Here is a 25,989-nt window from a genome sequence, read left to right as displayed (position 1 = left end):
GATCTTCATCTCTGCCTCTGAGCTGGGGAAGCTGGGCCTTGTTGATTCCTGGGATCCTGAAACAACCCTCCATCCTCTGGGTGCAAAGCCCTGGGCTGCTCTCAGTGGAGCTGCTGGCCTCCCCCTCCTGGCCACAGCTCCTGGGCATCACCACAAGTGTGCTGCTCTCCTGGCCAAAGTGCAAAGCCCCAGCTCTGCCTGCACTGCCCCTCTCTGCCCCTCCCTGTCCTGCACATGACCTGACATCAGTCAGGGGGCCACATGCCAGGGCCTCACCTGTGCCCTTGAGATTGTCCAGCCCACAGTCTGCTCCAGCCTGAGTGAGCCCAGCTCCCCCCAAGTGCCACATCATGCACAAAATGGTACAAGTTCTTTGCTGTGGTGTAGCAGAGGTGGTCTCCAGGCCAGTGTCCAGGAGGATTTCCATATCTACCTGCAACCTCACTAGCCTCATTGCAGGTGACCTCAGAATCAGTATTCTTACATTTGTTGCCCATTTACTAATTGAGTTATTTATTTTGGGGTGTTAAGGTTTTTTCTCCTCTTTCAGTGTTTCTGGATGCTAATCCTATGTTGGGGGACAAACTGGCAAATGTATTTTCACATTCTGTAGGTTCTGTCTTCATACCCTTAATTGGTTTCAGTGCTGTGCAAAGAGGCTTTCTATGTTGATATACACTTATTGATTCTTGGTTTTATTTCTTTTATATTTGGAAACCTGTTTAGAAATTTAATTTTGGGCAAATGGGCTTATCTATGGAGCCGACAGTTTATTCTAACAATTGCAGATATTCTGGTCTAATTCTACCTCTTTCATTCACTTTGCTCCAAATAATTGCAGGGTGAAAGACAGCATCTACTTTACTGTTATTGAAACCAAGTCTAAGTAAAAACATCATAGGAACCATCTGTAACAATGTTCAGGTGCTCATGGGCAGGTGACTGTGTTTTCAGGAGGATCTCAAAATAGTTGTTCTATACAGAGAGACTATTCCCCCAAATCCTACAGTTCAAGGACAAAAAACTGAGGTATGAATCACAGATGATGATGATGATATTGAAAGGTAGATAGATAGAGACACAGAGAGACACCACGTAGAGACATAGATTGCAGATAAATAAATTTATACACAGATAACAATTATATAAGATAGTTTATATATATAGATAGATAACCATGTAATAGATCATAAGTGACAGAAATATAATAAGATGATTATAGAGAATATAAATATAATCGATGATAGATAATGAAACAGAGAAAGATTAAAAGATAGATGATAAATAGATACAGAGAGCAACAATTGGTCTCATGTCCTTAATTGTACAGGAACACTGACACAATTTAAAAGCCTTCCTAACTGTGGCCACTTGGCATTGTAGTCAGTCTCCATCAGCACATTTGCTGGACTAGAGGAGGAAATTCAGGGCATAAAGAATGGGAACCATTGAGAGGACTGAATTCTCCCAGGGCTGCAGCCTTTATCACTCACCACAAGCCCACGGCCAGGGCCTCTCCTGCTCCATCTCACTCTCAGGTACACATTTCCCAACCATGGCCAAATCACAAGGGGTCACAGGGGCAGCCTGCACTGTCTGCACTAGAAGGGGCTGTGTTTCTGTCACTGTCTCCAACATGGAAAGACCACCATGGCCACCACCTGTGATAATAGCCAGGTGACCAAGGGCCAGGTCTACAGTGCTATGGATGAGGGCCACTCCACAGGCCACAAGAGCTTAGACTGTCTAGTCTTTCTGTCAGAGAGACCAAAGAATAAGTGGAGCATGATGATTCCCCAGTGTGACATACAGCTGATGAGGTCTGGGGGAGGCCTGGTGCAGCCTCTGAGGCCCCTGTGACTCTCTTGGGCAGCCTCTGGGTTCACCTTCAGTAGCTACTGGATGAGTTGGGTCAACCAGGCTCCAGGGAAGGGGCTGGAATAGATCTTATACATTAGCAATAGTAGAGGGATCATCAACTATGCACCTGGTAAAGGACCGATTCATCATCTCAAGACAACTCTGAGAACAGGTTCTACCTCTAAATGAGCCAGCTGAGAGCCAAGGGCACAGCCATCTATTACTGTGCTAGACACACATTGAGGGGACTTCAGTGTGAGCCAAGACACAAACCTCCCTGCAGGGTACCTAGGGCCAGCAGGGGGCGCTAAGCACACAGGGGATCACTACCAGGACAGGAGCAGGTGCAGATGAGGTTTGGAGGTTGATTTCCTGCATCTGGGCCTCTCCATGTATCAGCTTCCCAGGGGAGATTTGTGGGTTTGCCTATACTAATTCTGGACATCTCTTAAGATAATTATTCTGTTTTTCTTATGTATTTCCCCTTTTAAAAAAGTGTATCATTATTGTACTTATTTGGTATTTCAGCCAGCTGTTTTGACCTTGCCATTAAAGGATATAACCAAAATAATTTTAGGTAAATAAAGTTTATTTGAGGGCTCTCTGTTTCAGAGGTCTTGATCTATAGAAGGCTGACTCCATTCCTTGGGACTCAAGCTGAGGCAGAAAATCATGCAGACGAGTGTGGCAAAAAGAAGCAGCTCACATGGGGATCAGAAGCAGAGAGAGGTCTCCACTTGCCAGATACAAATATATACCCCAAACCACACCTCAGTGAACAACTGTCTCCAGCCACACACCACCTTCCTCCAGTTACCACCCAGTTAATCCCATCAGGGATTGATTCACTAATTAGGTTAAAGCTATAACCCAATAATTTCTCCTCCAAACCTTCTTGTATTGTCTCACACATGAGTTTTTTTGGGGACACTTCACATTCAAACAATAACATTGGGATTCATTTTGACATGATTATATAATTCATTGAATATAAACGCTTTTTTCTGCCCTAGTGACTCCTCTTTCCTTCTCCTGAGGAAAATAAGCAACTAAGGGTAAAAATACAAACCTAAGGGAAAAAAAAAATAGAAGATAGAAATAAGATAGAAAATGGTTGAAAATGTGAAGTAAGGTATTTCAGATAGAAAATGCAAAAAGCTAAGACAACTATTAGATACAGACATATACTTATTAAAACAAAAAGAGGAAATTGGAAAGGGGTATATATCCCCCAAAGATAAACTTAAAATAACGCTTTTTACTCTAAACTTTAAATTTGGATTCATAAGGACTTAGTGCTGCGGAAAGACATATGTATCCAAAAAATGTAGATAAGCCTAAAGTACTTTGGAAAGATATTCTAACAGGACAATGGAAAGGTCCTGACCCAGTGATTGTCTGGAGTCGGGGGTCTGTTTGTGTTTTTCCACAGGGAGAACAGCAGCCCATTTGGATTCCAGAGAGATTAACTAAAACAATTTCTACAGATGGAAAAGAAGATGATTTGACTCAAATCCATAACAGCTGATATCCAGAACTCCAGCTTGGCCATTCTTACATCTGTGACAGTGATTAACCAGGATGCTTTTTTCAATAGCTATTTTATTATTGCATTTTTCCACATCATAAGGTTCTATTTTTATTTTTTGAGCTCATACAAACCTAGGTTAATGTTTTTCTGATCAGTTTTATTTTTTGACTGTGGAGTTTTTAAACATTGCAATGGAGATTTCATCCAGGTAAAGCTACAAGGCCTTTATTATTTTCTTATGTGTTGTACGTTTGTGTACACTCTTGTGTTTTGTGTTGTATGTCTGTATGTGCGTATATCCATATTTCTTATATGAGGAGCGTTCATGAAAAAATGGATCCGAATTATTATTATTATTATTTTTATTCACGTGATTTAAATGGTTTAATTTAAATTAGGTAAACAGCTGTTAAAGATTGTTTTTAAAGGTGGTTAACAGATCTGTTTGTTTACTAATTTAAATTAGGTAAAAAGCTGTTAAGGATTGTTTTTAAAGTAGGTTAACAGATCTGTTTGTTTACTTTCACCTTTCCTTTTCATTATATTTAATAATTCTTTCCAGGATAATGTCTCTTTAGCATCATTGCCAGAATTCCTATCTTCATCCCAGTGCCGGTGAAGACAAAGATAAAACCAAACTGCAGCTTCTAGGATAGCTATCACAGTAAACTGTATAAACTGATGCATCAATGAATATAACTCAACAAGTGATGCTCAATCAAGGAGTCAACTTACTTTGGGAGGAAACGGATTTTGGGAGGAAATGGACATATTGATAGATTCCTCCGCTTTGAACTGCTTGCAGAACTTGCCTGGACTATGCAACGATTGTTTGGTGCAGCGAATTGTGGTAATGCTGGCATATCTTTGCTGATGGTGTCACTAGTGATGCAATTTTTATTTCCTTGCCAGCTCACCCCATGTTAATTGTGGTTGTGCTGACATATCTTTGCTGATGGTGTCACCAGTGATGCAATTTTTCCCAAGGAGCCGTCAATTGGCTTGGTCTTGTGGCACTTCTGTATTCTCCTCCCTTCTGCTACTGATGGTCTAAAATTTGGGGGCCAATGGCTGTATGCTGGACCGGTAGTCAGTGACGGGTATGATCCAATTGCAGTGGTATCAACCTAAGACAGGAGGCTGACGCCTAAAGGTCAGTTTTCCGATGACGGGTAAGAACCATATGTTGAATTGGACAACCTACCAGGCACGGTCCTTAAGCCACATTAACCTCACTCCCCCACTGGCACCAAGGCCAAATTTGGGGGCCAACAGAGGTGAGGCAAAGAACCTCAGCCCCCCTGGTGCATAGACCTATCCACAAGTATGGCTGTATGCTGGACCGGTAGTCAGTGATGGGTATGATTCAATTGCAGTGGTATCAACTTAAGACAGGAGGCTGACGCCTAAAGGTCAGTTTTCCGATGACGGGTAAGAACCATATGTTGAATTGGACAACCTACCAGGCACGGTCCTTAAGCCACATTGCTTGTTGTTTAATTAATCAGAAGGGGGGAGATGCTGGGAGCCATTAGCCAAGTAGGTATGACAATTTCCTTGCCAGCGTACCCCATGTTGCAGTGATATTGAATGTAGGTGACCTTGCTCAAGGACCAAGGCGGATTAGGGCGTTCCCGGTTTAGGTTCCAGGTTTAAGGTTTAAGATTATTCCTGCTGGGAATAGGGTGTATCCTGCTGCCTGAGTTCCTCTTGAGTTCTCACGGGATTCAGACAGTATATTTTGGAGATAGAAGCCCAGTGGAGGTGGATTTGGGCAGAGAACGTGGATTTCCCCAGAACGTGATTGTAGACGGCTGGTGTGAGTTCGGGAATAGAGTTGCTGTTTGAATCTACAAGCTGTGTGGTGGCTCGTGATTGTGTGCCCAGCCAGACTGCGGCATTAATGCCCAGCCAGACTGTGGCACTGGTGCCTGGGTGGACAGCTCAGGACGCGTCCTCTCCTGCACACATCTGTGGATGCACTCGACAGGTGGACAGGCCACATCAGAGAGTCGAGGGAGGGGAGTGTGCACAGAGCAGGCAGCTCTGTCCTCCTGAGGCCCCTGACTCTCCTCTCTGCTGTGTCATTCCAGGGCTTGTTCTGACCCCAACTCTCAGCAAGGTGAGCACCTGAGCTGTGCTTGAGAAACCTTAGTACTCACTGGTCCAGGAAGTGATGGACAAGGTTCTCAGCTCTGCCACCTGGTTCCATCATTGGGAGGAGCAATCTCGACCTCCACCCCATGCTGAAGGCACCACTCTTCACCACAGCAGAATGCAGCACCCACCTGTGCCCTCAGCAGGAGCAGGGGAACCTGAGTATTCATGGAATACTACTCAGACAGGAATAGTGGTGGGCTCTCATTTGGGCCAACACAGGTGTCCCCGAGGACACTGCACTCATTGATATAAGCCAGGCACAGAAAGACAGGAACAACTGCCTCACTTACAGCTCTGATCTAAAGTTTCCCAGAGGTGCACAGAGGAGAAGGAGGCTAGCAGGGCCAGGGGCAGTGGCCTGGGTGAGGCTGGTCAGAGTGGGGCTCACTTCTGATAAGCAGGAGGAGAACCTCAAACACAGCTGCTCAGCAGGAGGCTCTGGTGAGTCACCACCTACTGTGCACCTGCAGCAGTTCTGAGAGAGCAGGCTTTGATTTCTCACCATGGAATGGTGGAAGTCAGAGCTGCAGCACCTGCTAATACCTGGATCAGCCTTTCCACCACGGGTGCCCATCTGGAACCTTCATCCTAGGTAAAGGGTCTCCAGGGGCCCTGCTCTGCCCTCTGTGGGCTTTATTAGAATTACATTTAAATAGTGATGGCAGCAGACACTGAGACCCAGAGATTTAGTGCCCTCCTTGTTTGCACTGTTCTCTTTGGAGCATGGTGAATGCGTTAACTCAGAGAACACGGCCATGACTTCAGGTCAGAAGATTGAGCTTCATAAGATTGTGGAGTTAATAGTTGACAGAAGGAGGCACATGAGGTCCATTAGCATGATGGGCTTCTCCCACCTGTCAAGTGGAGCACTGAAGTGTCCCTGCTGCTGTGGAGACAGTGTGGGCACAGAGGGCCTGGGCTAAGGAGCTGTCCAGGCCACCCCTCCACAGGGCTCTGACATGCCCCTTAAGGTCATGACTCACAGTGTCCTAGTAATACAACCAGGAAGCACTGAGGTGGTGCCTGGGTTGTGGGGTGCTGTGGGAACTGATAAGGGGAAGGACACAGCACCTCGGGGCCCTGGCTCAGTCTCTGCACTGAGCACATGAGGTCTGGTTTCCCTTGATGGACCCTGACTTCACAGGGAGCCAGCAGAGGGCAGCACCTGGGGCTCAGGAGAGGACAGGCCCCAGGAGAGTGCCCACCTGCAGGAGGACCCTCCTCAGGCAGCACACTGAGCTCTGCCCAGGAACAGGCTGGGCACCAGGAGCATGGCTCATGCTGCTCAGGAAAGGACCCCACAGGTACCATGGAGATGTGCAGAGATAAGACAAGGACTGGGCACTGTGGCTGGTCAGACGTTCCCTTACTCCAAAGAGCGGGGTCTTCTCATAAGCCCACTGCTGTGAGGGACCCTCGGTTTTGTTGGCAGCATTTTGACTGCTCAGCTGTGCACCCCGTCTTCCCTGGGGCAGGAGTGTCCCCAACATTCCCTCCACCCCCCCTCCTGAGGATGATGGAGAATGGGCACTGCTCCTGGGACCAGAGCAGGGCTGGCCCCTGGGTCTGCAGACACATTTCCCAGTGAGACATGTGGGGAGGATGGGGCTGGGAAATGATAGGCAGGTGGTGTCACTGCTGAGGGTCCAGACAGCAGCGTCCTGGGCCTGGGCTGCTCTACATTGCCACCTCCGTCCAGCACAGGCAGCTGAACTGAAGTCACTGTGTGAATTTGGGGAGACACAAAGTACCACACAGACACAGAATACCTTTCATAAGCTTCATGATGGCTTTCTCCATCTCCCAGCCTCAGGCTCCCCAAAGGGGGACACGAGAAGGTCAGAGAGGCTGACAGGAGAGAGGGGGCACATTCAGAAGTGGGCTTTTATTTTGGGTGATGCTGTGTCTTACAATTTTCTATATGAAAAAGGCAGAAGGGTAGGATTACAAAGGAACAGGTGAGTGTGACTCAACCCCAGCAGGTGACACCTACTCTTGGAGCCACACCCTGTTATCCCAGCTGGGGGAGCACCCAAGTTACTGGACCTGGCACTACCCTGCCCGACTGAATGCAATAACTGTTCAGAACCTGGAGCATCAGGACTTAAGTATGTTCATCAAGGGTGGCTTCCCTCACTTATGGCCCTCCTCAACTGGGACCTACACTGAGCTGATCCCTTGGAATCCAGGGAAGCCTCTGCAGATGAATAGGGAGCTGGACATAGAGAGGAAGTCACATGTCAGTGCACAGCTCCTCTGAGGACAGCCACATAGACAGTCTGTCTCCTCTTCTTCCCAAATGCTCTCCATCTCATGTTTCATCCAGTCTCCCTGCTGGTGCTGATGTGTCCTGGATTACAGGACATTTAGAAGATGAGGAAGGCTGTACCTATGTCACACAACCAACATGACAGTGTCACAAGATCTCCAGGAACAGAAGGACCATGTCACAGTAGCAGACAGTGGAAGAAAAAGCAGTGTGCTGGACTCAGAACTGAGCACTCAGCACCCAGAGCCTGAATGAGTGTGGTGAGTGAGACTGGGCACCAGGAAGGGAGCAGGGTCCTGAGGAAGGGGCTGGGCTCAGGAGGGTGGGCTCCCCCTCTGACAGCCTTCCAGCTCCCCTGAAACCACCTGCTCTCCTCTCACAGGTAAAGCTCCACCTGGGTTCAAGACAGGGACACATCTCAGGAGCACAGAGGACCTGGGCAGCCTGACCCCAGCCTCTCCAGATATCAGAGGAGCCTCACCCACATGCAAATTCCTCCTCCTGCTCTGGGTTCAAAGGCCCTCTGGGCTGTGGGAGCTCCCAGCTCTCTGCTCAGACAGGGCTGAGGTCTCTGGGAAGGCAGGTGTGGTCTAGAAGATGAGGCTGCTGGGTCTTGTCCTGTGCCTGGTCACAGCTCTCCAAGGTGAGTGTCCCCAGTGTCAGACCTGAGTCCATGGGGAGGTTGTGACTTCAGGTGACTGACAGAGTGTGACTGTTTGTCCCCAGGTGTCCTGTGCCAGGTGCAGCTACAGGAGTCAGGACCTGGCCTGGTGAAGCCCTCACAGACCCTGTCCCTCACCTGTGCTGTCTCTGGATTCTCCATCACAACCAGTGGTTACTACTGGAACTGGATCCGTCAGTCCCCAGGGAAGGGTTTGGAGTACATAGGGTACATACATAGTGGTGGTAGCACTAACTACAACCCATCTCTCAAGAGCCGAGTGTCCATCTCCAGAGACACATCCAAGAACCAGTTCTCCCTGCAGCTGAGCTCCCTGACCACTGAGGACACAGCCACCTATTACTGTGCCAGAGACACAGTGAGGGGACCTCAGTGTGAGCCCAGACACAAACCTCCCTGCTGCTCACCCAGGGCCAGCAGGGTGCACTCAGCACACAGGAGTCAGGTCAGCCCAGAAGCAGCTGCAGATGTGACTTGGGGCAGGTTTCCTCCTTCTGGAGGCCTGTCTAAGTACCACCTTCCCAGGGATCTCTGTGGCCTTGTGGTCTCTACTTATCTCTGATGTGTCTGAAGATAATCATTCTGTTTTTGTCATGTTCTTTTTCTTTTGAAATAGTGCATCTTACATATATTTATTATAGGTTTTCACTTTGACATAGTCACATATATTCATTGTTCATAAAACGTCTGTTGCTCTCACAGCACCTCCTTTTAAATTTTCCTCCTTCTCCCCATTATTTAACTGATCTTTCTTCCACGACAATTTTCATTAAATTTACACTATAAGTGCGTGTGTGTATGTGTGTGTGTGTTTGTGTGTGTGTGTGTGTGTGTGTGAAACTCACAGTGGTTCACTCCCACAGGTGCAGGACTCCCACGTGGGCAGAATTGACCAATAATATCTGCTCAGCTCACTCCTGGTCCCTCCCTTCTCCTGTCCCTCCTCCCTCACCCTTAGTCACCTCCTGATCCCCACTGACCTCTTCTGTGCTCTTGGGGTTCCCCTTCCTTTATCTCCCTTATTTGTGGCAGCTCCCACAGAGGACAGCCAACACTCACCCTGACTCCCTGAGCCTCTCTCATTCCTCTTCCCTAATGTCCTCCAGCTCCGTCCACTCACCATCGTCTCACTCCTCCTATTGGCTGAGCAGAGCTGCAGTGTTGGTACATGACCCACATTTCCTTTATCCATCCACTAGTGATGGGCACCTGGGCTGGTTGCATAACCTGGTCTTGGGAATTGCACTGTATAAACCCTGCAGTGGCCGTGTCCCTGCACTGTGCTGACTTGGGTCTTTGGGGTAAATACCAAGCAGCAGGAGAGCTGGGTCCCACTGTGGCTTCCTCCCTGTTGTTCTGAGGGGTGTCCACCTGCTCTCCTCAGGGTGGTTCTCATCTGCTGTCCACCAACAAGGTGTGAGGGTCCTCTCCCCAGGTTTCCTCCAGCACCTGTTATTACTTGTGTTCTTGATCACTGCCATTCTGGTGAAGTGAGAAGGAACCTCATTGTCACTGTCATTGGAATTTCCCTAATTGTTAGAGATATGAGCTTTTATTCACATATTCATTGTTCATTTGTCTTTCTTCTATTGAGAAGTGTCTGGTTAATTATTTGTCGTCTAATAAGTGGATCATTTGTTGGGGAGTTGAAGGTTTTGGAGCTCTTTATATATTCTGGGTACTACCCCCTGCCTGAGAAGTGGGGCAGAGGGTTTACCCAATCTCTAGGCTCTCTCCCTGCACTTACTTGTCTCCTGTGCTGTGCAGAACCTTCTGCAGGCCCTGCCTTCCCACTGACATCCTTGATCTTTTTCTGGTTGGTTTATTTTTTCATGTTCTGACTCTGCATGTTCACATCATTCACCAACAGACATGTGTGACTTCATCCTTCCTGACTTGGATGACATTCTCCACCATTGTTACTAGCTAAACCCCTGGCTAGGTTCCAGCCCTTTGTGGAAGAGGAAGGCTGAGGGTCCTTCCTTGCCCAGAACAGGTCTCAGTGTAGAGCACTCAGGGTCTCCCACTGAAGTGGATTTGCTGTGTGTTTTTCACAAATGACCCTCACTGTGCTGTTCTTCCTCTGAGTAACTTGCTGGTTCCTTTCATCATGGAAAGTGCTGGATTTCGCCCAGTGGTATATTCTAGGTTAGTTGAGATGCTCTTGTGACATTGGCCTCTGCTGTGCTGAGGAGGGAACCACAGTGTGCTGCTCCTTTAGCTGTCCCTGCACCCCAGGCAGGTGGCCCCTGTCAAGGTGTGGCTCTCTCACTGTGCCCTGACCTTCAGCTCCAGCCTGCCAGGACTTCTCAGCAGAGTCCCAGCCCCTAGTTCATCATGGCTGTTGGACTGCAGTTGGCCTCACTGTGGTCATCTGGGTTTTGGACCAGCCTGTGTCTGGCCTCCTAAGGTGGTTTCCCATCTGTTCTCCTCTCATGTGTTGCAGGACCATCCCGAGGTCCCCTGCCCTGACTCTGCTCCTCCATTCATTGTTAGTCACCATCAGTCCATCCTGCTATGTCTCTGTGCCTGCTGTTTACTTCTCCCAGGTGCAGTCTTGGCAGACCTGCTAGGACCTGGCCATCCCCCTATCCTGTAGTTGGCTGTGGCATCATGGCTGTGGGCAGAGGGGCAGAAGGGAAGCCGTGGGCAGGGTGAGCTCTCTGGGGAAGGCAGGTGAGGACATGGACTGGACCTGAGTGCTGCTGGGCAGGCTGTCTGCATGGCCACCCTGACACACTCAGGCACGAGTGGGGGCTGGGCCTCAGGACTGTGTCCTCTGCAGCTCTCCTCTGACTGCAGCTGCCCAGGCAGGCCCTGTAGGGTGAGCTTCCCACATGGAGGGCATCTGTGGTCATGGGATGCCATGAGCTCACAGAACCACCAGCTGATGCTCAGTCACAGACCTGGAGATTGTGGTGTGGCAGGTGGACCTCAGCTCCCTGTGTTACATCAATGTTATGATTCTAAAAATACAAAGAAATTGCCAGTACCAGCTTTGAGATTCTAGGAGGTGTTTGGTGTCATAGGGAATCACCTGCCCTGGGAGTGGGGCATCAGAGAAATCTTGGAATAGATGAGGTGGTTTTCTTTTACTTGGGGAATGTCTGGGTTAAATCGTGGCTACGAAGCAGGCCATCTTCACAGGAGAAAGCTCATTTGCAACAAATAGTGGAACTTTTGAGTCTTCAATCATGATTTTGGGGAAAGGCAGTGAAGGCCTGCTCACAGGCAGCAGCAGCTCTTACTCTCTCACTGCTTCCCAGGACTCCCTGGGCCTCCCTGGCAGCAGCTCAGATGGGTAGGACGTGGGAAATGGAGTTTCCTAACAGCCTCCAAAACAGAGAAGGGAGGATGGGTTGGGAGGGGAGAAGTGCACACCTGGGGGCCATGACCACAGAACAAGAGACACCACCACACACTGGCTCCCCCTGAAGCTGGGCACCAGGCCTGGTCACTGCTCCACAGGCTCACACACCCTCACCAGGTCTGAAATACAGAGATAATTAGAAAGTGTTTTGAAAACTTACACTGCAACAAAATGGAGAGACCTTTTAAAATCCTGAACTGTAACTGGATTACAGATTTACATTTGAAGCACAAACCCACGTTTTTTAGGAGAAAAGAGAATGATCTTTGAATACCTCAGTCTGACAGTGAATTTTCACATATAGCTCTAGAACCCAACACCTAAAATTAAAGTCTAACAGACATGAACTGGAACCCTCCGAGATGAGAAGAACTTAAAGAATCCTGTTTTCCCCAGCCATCACTTAGGGCCCCAGGCAGGGCCTTTCCATGATTTCTCTGCTTCTGAAAGGAGCTCTGACTGATGCTCCTGGGCTGTTCCCATCATGATTTTCTCTGTGACTTTAGTCCCTTCCTAGGAACGTTTCTGCAGTTATGATTCTGGGCATAGCATACATAACTGTGAAGTTAAAAGAATAATAATGACTGGATGGAGTGGATGGAGCTGTGTTAATGCCATAATACTGAAATCCATGGTCCCCAAATTAACTTGCAAACAAGAGTAAATTCATGTATAATAGCCCCAAAGTTAAAATGCTAAAAATCAACTAACTTACAACATATGTCCTCAAACAGTAATGTGAAATCATTAAAAGTATAATTACTTATGTTTCCAGCAGGAGGTGAATTGAGGAATCTCAAAAACACAGAACATTTCTGGGTCTCTTTTCACATTAACACACACTCAGATCCACACACTCAGGTGCAAGACACTCTCAGCTGTGCACATGATGGTCACACCTGAGTGACCATCAGTGCACCACAGGAACATGAAAAAGAATGGGAAGTTTCTCCCACTCCAGACTTCTACAGCAAGAGTGTCCCAGCTCTGGGGGCCATGCCACACCTCCCCAGCCCTGGGAGCAAGAGCACACCTCAAATTCAAAGCTGTTGTGTTTTTGCAGTTGTTCATGGACCTCAGCTGCCTGAGAAGGTAATTCCCTCACACAGCCCAATTCCCAGAAGAGTTTCTCCACCCCATCCCCATCCTCTTGTGCCTGTCTCCTGCTGTGAATAAAAGTTCTTCTGAGCAGCTAAGGAAGGTCACAGTCCCTGCCATGTCTGTGCATGGTGATTGCTGTGTTTGCAATGATCCCCAAGTCTGTCCCTGGTGCAAGATGAATGTGCTTAGAAAGGAAGCAGGTGAGTTACACCTGTGAATCCTCTTCACAGCAATTTTGGCCATTTGTTCTGTGTTGTTGGTCAACCAGGGGAATCACCCATGAACTGGAGGAGTAATCATCTGAACGGAGATAGAGGCCACTCAGGGAAGTGTCATTTGTGAGGAAGTCATTGAGGAGACTGAAGAAACCAAGAATTGGATCCATGAAATCTTGATCAACACAGAAATGAATGGGAAGTCTCCAGGGAGGCTGGCGGTCAATGCAGTGGAAGGACAGGTTACATGAAGCACACCCACATGCAGCTCATGCTTGATGGAGCCCACTGGGTTACCCGTGGCCCAAGAAAAGTTGGGAAATCTATCACAGAGGGGGTTCCAGGTTCCACAGGTGAGGAAGAGGAGGCATATAGAAATCTCTTCATTAGTATACATGGAAGGACAGCTTTCTAAATCAAATGATTTCCTAGAAATTTAAAACAATACACAATGAGACATATGCATTTGCAGATGGCAAAATCATGGAGATCAAGAAGGACATACCTGGGTCACCCCAGGACCAGGAGGTGGGTGCTGCAGGCTCAGTGTTTGCAGGGAGTTCATGGTCAACACCACAGGGAACAAGGAGAGGAGCCACATGTCTTATTAGTGGGCTATGCTCACTCGGTTAGGCAGGAGGTCAATTCCTGAACCTCATCAGGAGGTCAGCAACTACACCTGCCCTCTCAGTGACCCCACCTCACTAAAGACAGTGTCCACTGTTCTCTCCAAATGCTGGGCTGTGGGCAAGGCAGGTCTCACTGCAGGGATGCTGCACAGGGAAGGGGACCTGGGCCTCCTCCCTCACCCAGCCTGCCCTGCATGCCGTCCTGTCTGCTGTCAGCCTGGCTCTGCTGCTCTGGGCCACTCAGGGGCTCTCAGCCTCAGGCTGCAGCTGAGAGCTGCCTCTGCCCCCAGGACTCTCCCCTGGCCCAGCACCTCCATCCTGTCCTCTCCTGGTGGAGACCAGAGGGCAGGACAGGTGAGGGGAGGAGCTCAGGGCAGATTCCCACCCACTGCTGACCACAGGCATTGGCTGGACAGTCAGGAGGACAAGCAGGGCAGAGGGTGGGGAGGGCAGTGGGCACACAGCAGGAAGCCCCTCCCCTCCTGAGAGCCTGCTCCCTCCTCTCCTGCTCAGTCTGCAGCCCCCAAATCTCACAGAGATGAAAGAGAAGAACTAGTCCTGAGAACAAAGGGGGGCTCTTCTCCTGGATGTGGGGAACCCCATCCTCAGCCCTGGGCTCTGTTCAGTCATCACTGAGGGCTTCTCCTTCAGGGCTGGGAGGTGAACCTGGGCCTCTTGCATGCTGGGCACGTTCCTGCCACTCTGACACCCTCCCAGGTGCAGGGAGGAATGGCTTGGAGGAGGCAGGGCTGGGCTCGGGAGGGTGGGCTCCCCCTCTGACAGCCTTCCAGCACCCCTGAAACCACCTGCTCTCCTCTCACAGGTAAAGCTCCACTTGGGCTCAAGACAGGGACACATCTCAGGAGCACAGAGGACCTGGGCAGCCTGACCCCAGCCTCTCCAGATATCAGAAGAGCCTCACCCACATGCAAATCCCTCCTCCTGCTCTGGGTTCAAAGGCCCTCTGGGCTGTGGGAGCTCCCAGCTCTCTGCTCAGACAGGGCTGAGGTCTCTGGGAAGGCAGGTGTGGTCTAGAAGATGAGGCTGCTGGGTCTTGTCCTGTGCCTGGTCACAGCTCCCCAAGGTGAGTGTCCCCAGTGTCAGACCTGGGTCCATGGGGAGGTTGTGACTGCAGGTGACTGACAGAGTGTGACTGTCCATGTCCCCAGGTGTCCTGTGCCAGGTGCAGCTGCAGGAGTCAGGACCTGGCCTGGTGAAGCCCTCGCAGACCCTTTCCCTCACCTGTGCTGTCTCTGGTTACGCCATCACCAGTGGTTACTGGAGCTGGATCCGTCAGCCCCCAGGGAAGGGGCTGGAATGGATAGCGCAAATTGATTATGATGGTGATACTTATTACAACCCATCCCTCAAGAGCCGAGTGTCCATCTCCAGAGACACGTCCAAGAACCAGTTCTCCCTGCAGCTGAGCTCCCTGACCACCCAGGACACAGCCACCTATTACTGTGCCAGAGACACAGTGAGGGGACCTCAGTGTGAGCCCAGACACAAACCTCCTGCAGGGCGCCCAGGGCCAGCAGAGGGCGCTCAGCATTTATGCAAATCTGTGACATTTCATTTCCCCTCTACGTCACATGGATCTCCAGGGTCTCCCTTCCAACAGCTGACTATTCCATTATTATGTTATATTGTCCCCATTATTGTATCTCTATTCATTTTATTTCTATTTGTCCTTTTTTTATTTGTAACTTTTGCATTCTTTTTGACAAAATCATAGAAGCATGAAACATAAGTTGTCTAATTCAGGCCCCAATATGTTCCTTTATCCCCCCTCTCCCCTCCTCTTGTCACCTCCCCTCAACTCTACTGATCTTTCTGTAATTTAATGATATATTTTTAATTACTGTTTCCTGGATATACTGAGGGGGGTCATCACTTACCTATACTAATATGTAAATAAGAAAGCCTGCTAAGATTCATTCCACTGCTCTTCCTTTATGCTCTCCCTCATCCCTTTTACAAAATGAAAAACAAAAAGTGCTGGGGACATGGTTCTGGACTCATGATCAGTCCCCAGTAAAAAGTCAAACAAGAACAGGACACATGTGCTTTGGTTTTATGTCAATAAACTAGGTTCTCAGAGTAGAGCAAGTGCTTCCTACAGAGGTACATTTGGGACCTCACTGGGTGGTGTTATCTTGCTTTTCAATCTACTACCCATTTTCCTTCCTGTGACATAAATATGACTCTTCTCCATTGTCTCAGCTCTCCATCACACCCACAATTATGATTTGTTAATTCCCTGATTATTTCTGCTACTTGGGATTGAATCAAGCAACACTTTACAATGAGCTGCATCCCAAGGTCCCTCACAAGGGACTTTGCTTTTGAAACATGGTCTTGCTAAGAAGCCCAGCTGGCCTCACACCTGCAATCCTCCTGCCTCAAAACCTGAGGAACTGTGATAAGAGGGGTGCCTGGTCATTCCTGGAAATCAATCATATCATTAAGAACTACAAGGTTTTTAACCTATAATCAACACAATGATATTCCACCTGAAAACTGGGGATTTCACCTGATGCTTTAAGTCTTGTCTCCTTTGCCTCATTGACATCTTGGTACTTGCTCAGAGGGCCTTGCTCAGGTCCTGCCTCTGCCTTGGTGGATGCTGGCATCACTTTGCATAAACAGGACACCTGCTATTTGCACAGACTCTGTATTTGACTGCTTAAGCATGCTTTGTGGTTATTAAGTTTACACTTAGTTATGTAAATTAGATTTTGGGGATCCACATACGAATATGTTTTAAAGGACATGAATACGCAATGATTTGTTGTGTGTCCTTGTCTTTCACACCTGTTGGTGTTTGATGATCAACCAATAGCATCAGCATCTCTCTCCATCTGACAACAGCTGGCCATTCCAGCTGTATTTTCACACTTACACTGAAACCCATCTCTAGTGAGGCAGAGGACAGCACCCTGACACAGGGTGCCAGGCGCCATGATGGATCCCAGCTGTGCACACACAGCTGTCCATCACCTGTCCCTCCTGGGTGTGGGGAGCCACCAGCTGCTCTGCCCCAGTCACTGTGAAGCACAGGCTGGCTGTGGGCCACAGGTGCCCTGTGAGCTGCAGAGCCACAGGACAAGGCCCACCCTCACCCTCGCTCTCCCTGCACCTTCCCATCTCCAGGGGCCACTGTCCTCTCTCTTTCCAGGACCCAATGTAGTAGCCTCCCACCTGAGTGATGGTGTGGTGATGGTCTCCCTCTGCCTGACCCATTTCAGCTAGGTCCACGTGCTCCAGGGCCATGTCCAGGGCCAGCAGGGACAGGATGCCACTCTTGTTGGCTAAATCTTGTCCTTCCTCTATAGATAGCACTTTGAATTTGTTCAGGTAACCCCCAGGGACATGGTCACTGACTGATTCTTGGTCGCTGAGTGGAAACTGCTCGGGACCTGCTCCCTGTCCTGGTGCACCTGATACTCACTGTGCCCCTCTGGTGCTTCCCAGTGCTGCATTTCTGTTGGCTTCTGTCTCTCAGTTTCCATCTCCAGCTTCTGCTAACTTCCTCATCCTGGGGCATGGGCATATTTTCCTTGCAGATCTCAACATCATAATCAAAGGACTTTATGATCTTTGTGGTACCAGGTGGACCTCAGGGCCCTGTGCAAGCTGAAGCCTGCTCTACCTGTGGCCATACCTCAGGGCTATAATTTCAGTTTGTAAAACCAGCTGCAAATCTTGAGGAGGCAGGAGCAGAGGTCCAGGTGCCTGAGCATGGCCTGTTGGTCAGTTCAGGACTCGTGGTCCACACATCACCCCACACTCTCCCTCCTGGGAGGAGAGCCCTCCTGATCCCTCCTGCTGGCTCTGCTGGGTCTGCAGGGTGAGCGTGCTGCCCACAGCCACCCTCTGGGTGAGGACAGACAAGTGCTCCTGTATCAGCCATGGCCATGTGCCTCTTGTCTCAGCCCCTCCCTCTCCTGACCTTGCTCACCACCACAGCCACTGTCCAGCTCTGCCCCTGTGAGGCCAGCTTCTTACATGGACAGGAGACTTAGGCCAGGACGCGGATATCCCTCAGGCCTGGCCTTTTCTCCTAGCACTGTAACCTAAATTGGGTTCCTCAGCTGTGCACCCCTGTGGCAAATGCCTGAGGCCATCAACACATGAAGAGGAGCTTTCCTTTGGCTCCTGACTTCCAGTGCTCTAGTCCATGAAGAGAGGAGTCCACTGCATTCACACCTTTCCTGGGTGTGCCAGGGGCAATACAGAGAGCCCACTGTGGTGACAGCCACTCACCTAGTTTGAAGGACTCCAAAGGGAGGGAAGAAGAGACAGAGTCTGACAGTCCCCTGATAGGGCATATCCACTGTGATGAGTCCCCATGTCCTAAGGGATCCTCACTCCCCCACAGCCCAAAGGGCTGAGGAACATCCTTAGCACATGGAATTTTGAAGGACAATATGCACACTAATCATTCTATCCCTGGACAGAAAGCCTTCTTATCCATCTCATGAGGCAAACACATTCAGTCCTCATCCTTGAGTCCCTAAAGGCACTAATACTTCAGCTTAGCTTAGAAGTCCAGTGCAAAGACTTCAAAAGATTCAGGGAAACCCTACTGTGGGCCTTAAAATCAAAGAGGGCTTCCATGCTCCCAACTTTTATGGATGGCTGTCAGCATCCCCACCAAACAGTCAAACTGGACATAGCCCCTGTCCTCCTGCTTAGTGAGCTTGGCCTGCAGCCTCCTGGGCAAGTGCTGCTCACTGCTGGCTCCTCTGATCCAGGGGTCTCCTCAGCAGCCCTGGCTCCATCTCACAGCCCCATGCATCACCTGCCAGGGCTGCCAGCAGGGACTCTGACCCTGACACTATCTGATCTCCCAGCCTTCCACCATGCGAACTGCGCACTGGTTTCATCAAAGAGTTTCTTGGCATAAAAGTCAGCTAGTGAGATCAAAATAAACACACAGACTCAGTTACCTTTTTCTATGACCAGGTCCCAGACAGCTCCCCCCTCTGGCTCTCACCTCGAACCACCTGGTAGGGCAGCAAGGCTTATTCAGGGCTAGCAGGAGAGAGAGAGAGGGAGCACGCCAGGGAGTTATAGGGGAACAAGAAATTCAGGGGAGAATTCCATCCAATGAAGGTTGAGGGGGGCAGCACTCCAAGGTCAGGGTCAGTGATTGGCCCCAGGGTCCTTGGTCAGTCACACCCCCACACGGACAGGCTCTCGCACCAGGAGAGGATGGGGAAAGCTCCAACACAGTTTAGCCAGAGTGCATCAGACCCAAACTGGGAGTTGCCCAATCACGTGTGAGAATGGCTCCCCACACCAGCCCTTCCTTTCAAGTGTCCATGTAACCCTCCCTGACCCTGTAGCTCTCACAGTCAGCCACCTGCAAAGCCAGCATGGTGTGGCTGAGGACAAGGTCACCCTCAGCAGGGAGCAGGTCCTGGCCTCCCTTGAACCAGGGCTGGGAACCTCTGAGCCCCTTGCTGGCTGAACAGGGGAAACCATGCCCTGGGCAGTCCTGGGTCAGGAGCCCAGAGCTCTCTCCCACAGGCCCTGCCCTGGAGGGTCTTTCAGATCCTCATCTCTGCCTCTGAGCTGGGGAAGCTGGGCCTTGTTGATTCCTGGGATCCTGAAACACCCTCCATCCTCTGGGTGCAAGGCCTGGGCTGCTCTCAGTGGAGCTGCTGGCCTCCCCCTCCTGGCCACAGCTCCTGGGCAGCACCACAAGTGTGCTGCTCTCCTGGCCAAAGTGCAAAGCCCCAGCTCTGCCTGCACTGCCCCTCTCTGCCCCTCCCTGTCCTGCACATGGCCTGACATCAGTCAGGGGGTCACACGCCAGGGCCTCACCTGTGCCCTTGAGATTGTCCAGCCCACAGTCTGCTCCAGCCTGAGTGAGCCCAGCTCCCACCAAGTGTGGGATCATCCATGAAATGGAACTCAGAGGACCTCACTACGTGTATCCACCATGGGGCATTCATGTTCATGATGAGAGCAAAGCCCAAATACTCAACTTGGTCTTGCCAGATATGATCTGCTGGACACATTGAACCAACACACCTGTTTCTGTGTGTAATTTTACATTTAGACCATTGAATTAACAGTGAACCTTCCATCATATGATTTTTTTTGTATCTAGTAAATAAATTAAGATAATGAAAAACAAGAGCAAATTGAAGAAATAATAACTTCCTAAATGCTCCTCTGTCCACCATGCTCCCCATGACACTCCCATCTGCTCTCAGAGCTGCTCTACCTGGGCCTCCACACAGAGCTGCTATATAGCAGGAGGACATGCAAATAGGGCCTCCCTCTGCTCATGAAAACCAGCCCACCTGACCCTGCAGCTCTGCACAGGAGCCCAGCCCTGGACTCCCAGCTCAGCCCACTCAGTGACCAGGACTGAACACAGCTGCTCACCATGGAGAGTGTGCTCAGCTGGGTTTTCCTGGTGGCTGTTTTCAAAGGTAATGAATGGAGAACCAGAGATCCTGAGTATGTGAGTGGACAGGAGTGAGAGGAAGAGTGGATGAGTGCCAGTGTCCTGACCAGGCTGCCTCTGTGTTTGCAGGTGTCCAGTGTGAGGTGCAGCTGGTGGAGTCTGGGGGAGGCTTGGTGCAGCCTGGGGTTTCCCTGAAACTCTCCTGTGCAGCCTCTGGATTCACCTTCAGTGACTACTGGATGCACTGCTTCCGCCACACTCCAGGGAAGGGGCTGGAGTGGATCTCATTCATTAGTGAGCGTAGTCTTTACATAAACTATGCTGACTCTGTGAAGGGCTGATTCACCATCTCCAGAGACAACTCCAAGAACACCCTGTACCTGCAAATGAGCAGTCTGAGAACCGAGGACACAGCCACCTATTACTGTGCTAGAGACACAGTGAGGGGACCTCAGTGTGAGCCAAGACACAAAGCTCCTGCAGGGTGCCCAGGGCCATCAGGGGACACTTAGCACACAGGGAGCTCAGGGTCACCCAGGAGCAGGTGCAGAGTGTGATTGAGGGCTGGTTTCCTGCATCTGGGGGCCTCTCTGTTTACCAGCTTTCCAGGGGAGCTCTGTGGCCTTGTGGTCTATGCTTTTTTTTTGATTTGTCTGAAGATAATTATACTGTTTCTGTGATTTTTTTCTTTTAAAATAGTGTTTTATTTTAAATAATATTGTAAATAAAATAGTGCATCTTACATATATTGATTGGGATACATTTTGACATTATCACATTCATTCATTGAATATAAAAGCCCTTGGTCTGTCCCAGTACCTCCTCTGTCCTTCCTCCGTTACTCCTCAGTTACTTTACTGCCCTAAGTTTTATTCCATATTTTATACTTTCTAATTAAATTACCACTATGTGTATGCATATCTACATGAGAAACTCATTGTGGAACACACTACATGTGCAGGAATCACACGTGTCCAGAACTGGCCATTCACATCTGCTCACTTCACTCCTGGCTCCTCCCTTTTCCTGTCCCTCCTCCCTCACCCTTAGTGACCTCTGTCTTGTCCACTGATCTCTTCTATTTCCTTGGGTTCTACCTGCCTTTATATTCCTTATTTGTTCTAGATTCTACATAAGGGAGAAAACACTCAACCCTGAATTCCTGACATTTCATATTTCTCTTGCCCTAATGTTTTCCAGCTCCATCCATTCACCATCATCTCACTCATCCTAATGTCTGTTGTATACAACCCAGATTCCCATCCTAATGTTCATGGACCCAGCTGAGATGCACTGAAGAAAAGCCCTAAACCTGACCACAATGTGAAAACATACACCAACTCATTGTGTATATATGCCACATTTATTTTTTATACATTCATCTACTGAAGGGCATCTAGGTTGGCTCCACAGTTTAGCTATTGTGAATTGTGCTGCTATAAACATTGATGTGGCTGTGTCCCTGTAGTATGCTGTTTTTAAGTCCTTTGGGTATATACCCAGGAGAAGGATAGCGAGGTCAAATGGTGGTTCCATTCCCAGATTTCCAAGGAATCTCCATACTGTTTTCCAAATTGGATGCACCAATTTGCAGTTCGACCAGTAATGTATGAGTGTACCTTTTCCCCACATCATCACCAACACTTATTGTTGTTTGTCTTCATAATAGCTGCCATCTGACTGGAGTGAGATGATATCTTAGAGTGGTATTGACTTGCATTTCTCTGATTGCTACAGATGATGAACATTTTTTCATATATTTATTGATTGGTTGTATATCCTTTTCTGAGAAGTGTCTGTTCATGTCCTTGGCCCATTTATTGATTGGGTTATTTGCTTTCTCAGTGTTTAGGTTTTGAGTTCTTTATATGCCCTAGAGATTGTGCTCTATCTGATGTGTGGAATTTTACTCGGCATTAAAAAAGAACAAAATCATGGCATTTGCAGGTAAATGGATTGTGTTGGAGAAGACAATGCTAAATGAGGTCAGCCAACCCCTAAAAAACTAACACATAATGTTTTCTCTGATATAAGGAAGTTGACTCATAGTGGGATTGGGAGGGAGAGTATGGGAGGATTAGATGAATTCTAGATAGGAAAGAGGAGTGGGAGGGAAAGGGAGGGGGCAGGGGATTAGCAAGGATGGTGGAATGTGATGGACATCATTATACAAAGTACATGTATGAAGACTTGAATTGGGTGTCAACATCCGTTATATAGAGAGATACAAAAATTGTGGTATATATGTGTATTAAAATTGTAATGCAAAAACAAACAAATAAAGAATAGTGTTACCTTTGATTAGGTAGAGAGAAGTTAAAGGAGGGGAAGGCAGGGGATTTGGGGATAAGAAAGATAGTAGAATGAAACAGACATTATTACCTTATGTTTGTATATGACTGTATGACCAATGTGATTCTATAACATGTGTACTCAGAAAAATGAAAAATTATATCCCATCTATGTATGATACATCAAAGTATATAAGTGCATTCTACTGTCATGTATAACTAATTAAAACAAATAATTTTTTTAATTTATATATATATATAAATTTATATATATAAATTTATATATATCATTCAGAGTCCTTGTTGTGTGTGAGCTGTCTCCATCACCATGAGCTCTGTGACATCCACACCCCACAGCCAGGCCCCCAAAGTCACAGGTGCCCACTCCTCCTGCATGTGTGCATGGCCTGTGCACAGGGGTGAGCTGAGTGAGATATTGGGGAGAAAGGGTATCCCTTGGCAAAGACCCAGGATAAAGCATGGACTGTGGGAACTGCAGGTCTGCTCTGCCACTGGCCTCAGAACCCTGAAGACACACTGTATCCAGCGACATTGTGACCCCACCTTGCTGTGGGTTGCCTATAAGCCTGAGAAGCCCCAGGACACCTGGCATCTGGGAGGCAGCATGGAGCCTGCCTGGGTTTCCAGCCACTGTGGCTGCATTGCAGGGTCACAGAGAGGGACACCTGGGCTTTGTCCCTTCTCACGTCAGTGCCCACCATCCTGAGTCCAGCTCCAGCCTTGGTGAGGATGAGCAGTGGCAATGTTTATATACAGGTGGTCTAAGGTGCTCTTGGTTCATCTCAGAATATTAAATCACTGGGAGTATTTTAAAAATATGTGCTGTTTGAGAGCTAGGCACTGGTTTTAGATATGAAATTTGGAAGTGCGTAAAATCCATAGTACTAAATTTTGTAACAATGCTTGTCACTTCTATTTCTATAATTAATAATTTCATGTTTTTATTTTTTATTATTTTATTTGTGCATGGTAAAAATAAATTTTTGTGGTTTTTTGATGTAATTATAGATGCATACATAATTTTATAGCAGAGCAATATTTCCTCTGTATCTTGTATATCTTAAATTTCCCTACCTGTCATCATCTCCTCGATTTATCATATATGTTTTGTCATACTAAATACAAATACAATGAGTTTCCTTGTTGTATGGCTATGATGTCCTTATAAATACCTAACTAATAATTGTACACTGTACAAATTGTTGGTGTTTTAATTCACAAAAACCTATTGCTTCTGCATTCAGATAGCATTTTCTGAGTTAATTTTCCCCAATGGTTTGGTTTCTGTCTTCTTTTCCTCAGGACACTTTAGAACTTGCTCTGGGGGTCTCACTCAGCTCCTTCCAGCCCCAGGTACATGCAGGATCACTTTACCTAAACATGATGCCCCTCATTTGCAGACACACTATATTTGATAGCTTAAGCTTACTTTTCTGAGTATAATATTTGGTCTTATATAAATTAGACATATGACTTGGGACATTAATACATTTTAAAGGACCTGGAAAAGTACTGATGTCTTGTATGCTGTGGTCTTTCTCATGTGAGGGTGCTTGATCACCAGCATCACTAAGAATGTCAGCATCTCTCTCCATCAGACAACAGCTGGCCATTCCTGCTGTATTTTCATACTTACACTGAAACCTAGCTCTAGTGAGGCAGAGGACAGCACTCTGACACAGGGGTGCCAGGCAACATGATGGACCCCAGGCTGTGCACACCCAGCTGTCCATCACCTGTCCCTCCTGGGTGTGGGGAGCCACCAGCTGCTCTGCCCCAGTCACTGTGAAGCACAGCCTGGCTGTGGGCCACAGGTGCCCTGTGAGCTGCAGAGCCCCAGGACAGGGCCCTCTCTGCACGTGGCCCTCACCACGCACCCTCACCCTCACCCTCCCTGCACCTTCCCATCTCCAGGGCCACTGTCCTCTCTCTTTCCAGGACCTGCTGCAGTAGCTTCCCCACATGAGTGATGGTGTGGTAATGGTCTCCCTCTGCTTGACCCATTTCAGCTAGGTCCATGTGCTCCAGGGCCATGCCCAGGGACAGCAGAGACAGGATGCCATTCTTGTTAAATAACTTTATTCTTCACCTGTGGACAGCATATTTTCCACATCTCATTTAAAGGACAACATGGTGATCATGAAAAGGTCCTCAAAACACATGGAACTTTAGTTAAGGACAAGACTCATGAACTCCACTTCCCACCTGATGTGCACACTGGGCAGAGGTCCTGTCCCCAAGCCTCAGGCTGACCCACACCATGTGTTTGCTGATCTCAGGCCACACTGCACAGGGTGGGCAGCCTGACTGCTGCTCTCCACACTGGCCCTGCAGCTGGCAGACCACCACTGCTGGGCCTTAAACGTCATGCTCCCAGGCTCCACTAGCATGGCAAATGGGGACGTTAGGGGCCACACCTACAAAGCTCTTCCAGAACCGAGGCCTACCCAGGGCATTCCCTGGAATGTAGGTGGAGATGAACCACCTCCACACTCTGGCACCCTGTGTGCTGCAGGGTGAGCTTCATGGGTGCTGACAGGTTAGCTCCTTGGTGACTACCTCAGGTCCCAGATCAGAGTTGGCACAGACCAACCCTTTACCCAGCCCCAGGGCTGCATCCACCACTTTAGATGTTCACTATGATCACCTCAGGCCCCAGCACCAGTGTGGCTGAGTCCAGTCTGTGCTGCTCTGAGCAGCTCCTGAGGGTTCACAAGGAGAGAGCTGTGCTGCAGCATGTTCTGGAGACCAGGGTGCAAACACCCAGGTGCTGCTCCTGACCAGGGCTCCCGAGGCTGCAGCACCACATGGCAGGAGGCAGGAGGCAAAGAGAGGCAGATGGGGCTGGACTTCTGAGTGGTGCTGGGGTCCCACTGGGGCTCAGGGTGCCAGGAAGGCTCTACCATCCCTGGGGGAACCCAGGTGACCAGGACCAGGGAGTCAGCTGTCCTCTACATTCTGGGACCATGTGGATATGTGAAGAGTGACAGGGCAGCAGTACTGAGGACATGTGGCTGTGATTACAGGAAGATTCCAAGACACTTTATCCAGACAGAGAGTCCCTGCTTCCCCTGGTTCTTCAGGGCACAGGAGGAGGATGGGAGGTCTGGATCACAGATGATAAATTAGACCAAGCCCATGGAGACACTGGCTGGTCCTTCACAAGAGTTGGATATATGTGGCCACCTGTGGACACAGCTCATGACAACTAAAAATCAGGACAGAGCCTGGGTTTCTCCCTGCCTACACTTATGCCCTGTGCCCATGACAGATGGCAGCAGCATGTGTACCTGAGGGCTCTGTGCCAACTGGATGCTCCTGAGCTGAAGGAGGCCCTCACAGCGAGGCACAGCCTTCCCCCTGCAGGGAGCCTCTGAGGCCCTCAGCTGGATGCCTCCCTGGAGAGCAGGTGGCAGCAGAGGGGAGAAGACACACA

At 49.0% G+C, this 25,989-nt stretch overlaps 2 gene segments (V, D, J or C); both read left to right on the top strand.

The window, feature by feature from the left end:
- The first annotated feature begins 8,351 nt into the window (after window positions 1–8,351).
- LOC124098424 (Ig heavy chain V region 3-6-like) lies at window positions 8,352–9,203 on the top strand. The segment is given in 2 exon segments: window positions 8,352–8,463; window positions 8,547–9,203. Coding segments are annotated over 2 exon segments (564 nt in total).
- A 5,652-nt stretch (window positions 9,204–14,855) lies between these two features.
- LOC124098410 (immunoglobulin heavy variable 4-38-2-like) lies at window positions 14,856–17,069 on the top strand. The segment is given in 3 exon segments: window positions 14,856–14,901; window positions 14,987–15,294; window positions 16,971–17,069. Coding segments are annotated over 3 exon segments (453 nt in total).
- Window positions 17,070–25,989: the final 8,920 nt, after the last annotated feature.

Source organism: Marmota monax, unplaced genomic scaffold (assembly GCF_021218885.2).
Source record: "Marmota monax isolate L192 unplaced genomic scaffold, Marmota_monax_Labrador192_F-V1.1 WCK01_AAM20220418_F8-fsc00395, whole genome shotgun sequence".
NCBI lineage: Eukaryota > Metazoa > Chordata > Mammalia > Rodentia > Sciuridae > Marmota > Marmota monax.
Note: the sequence above shows the minus strand (reverse complement) of the source record. Positions and strands in the feature narration are given on the sequence as shown.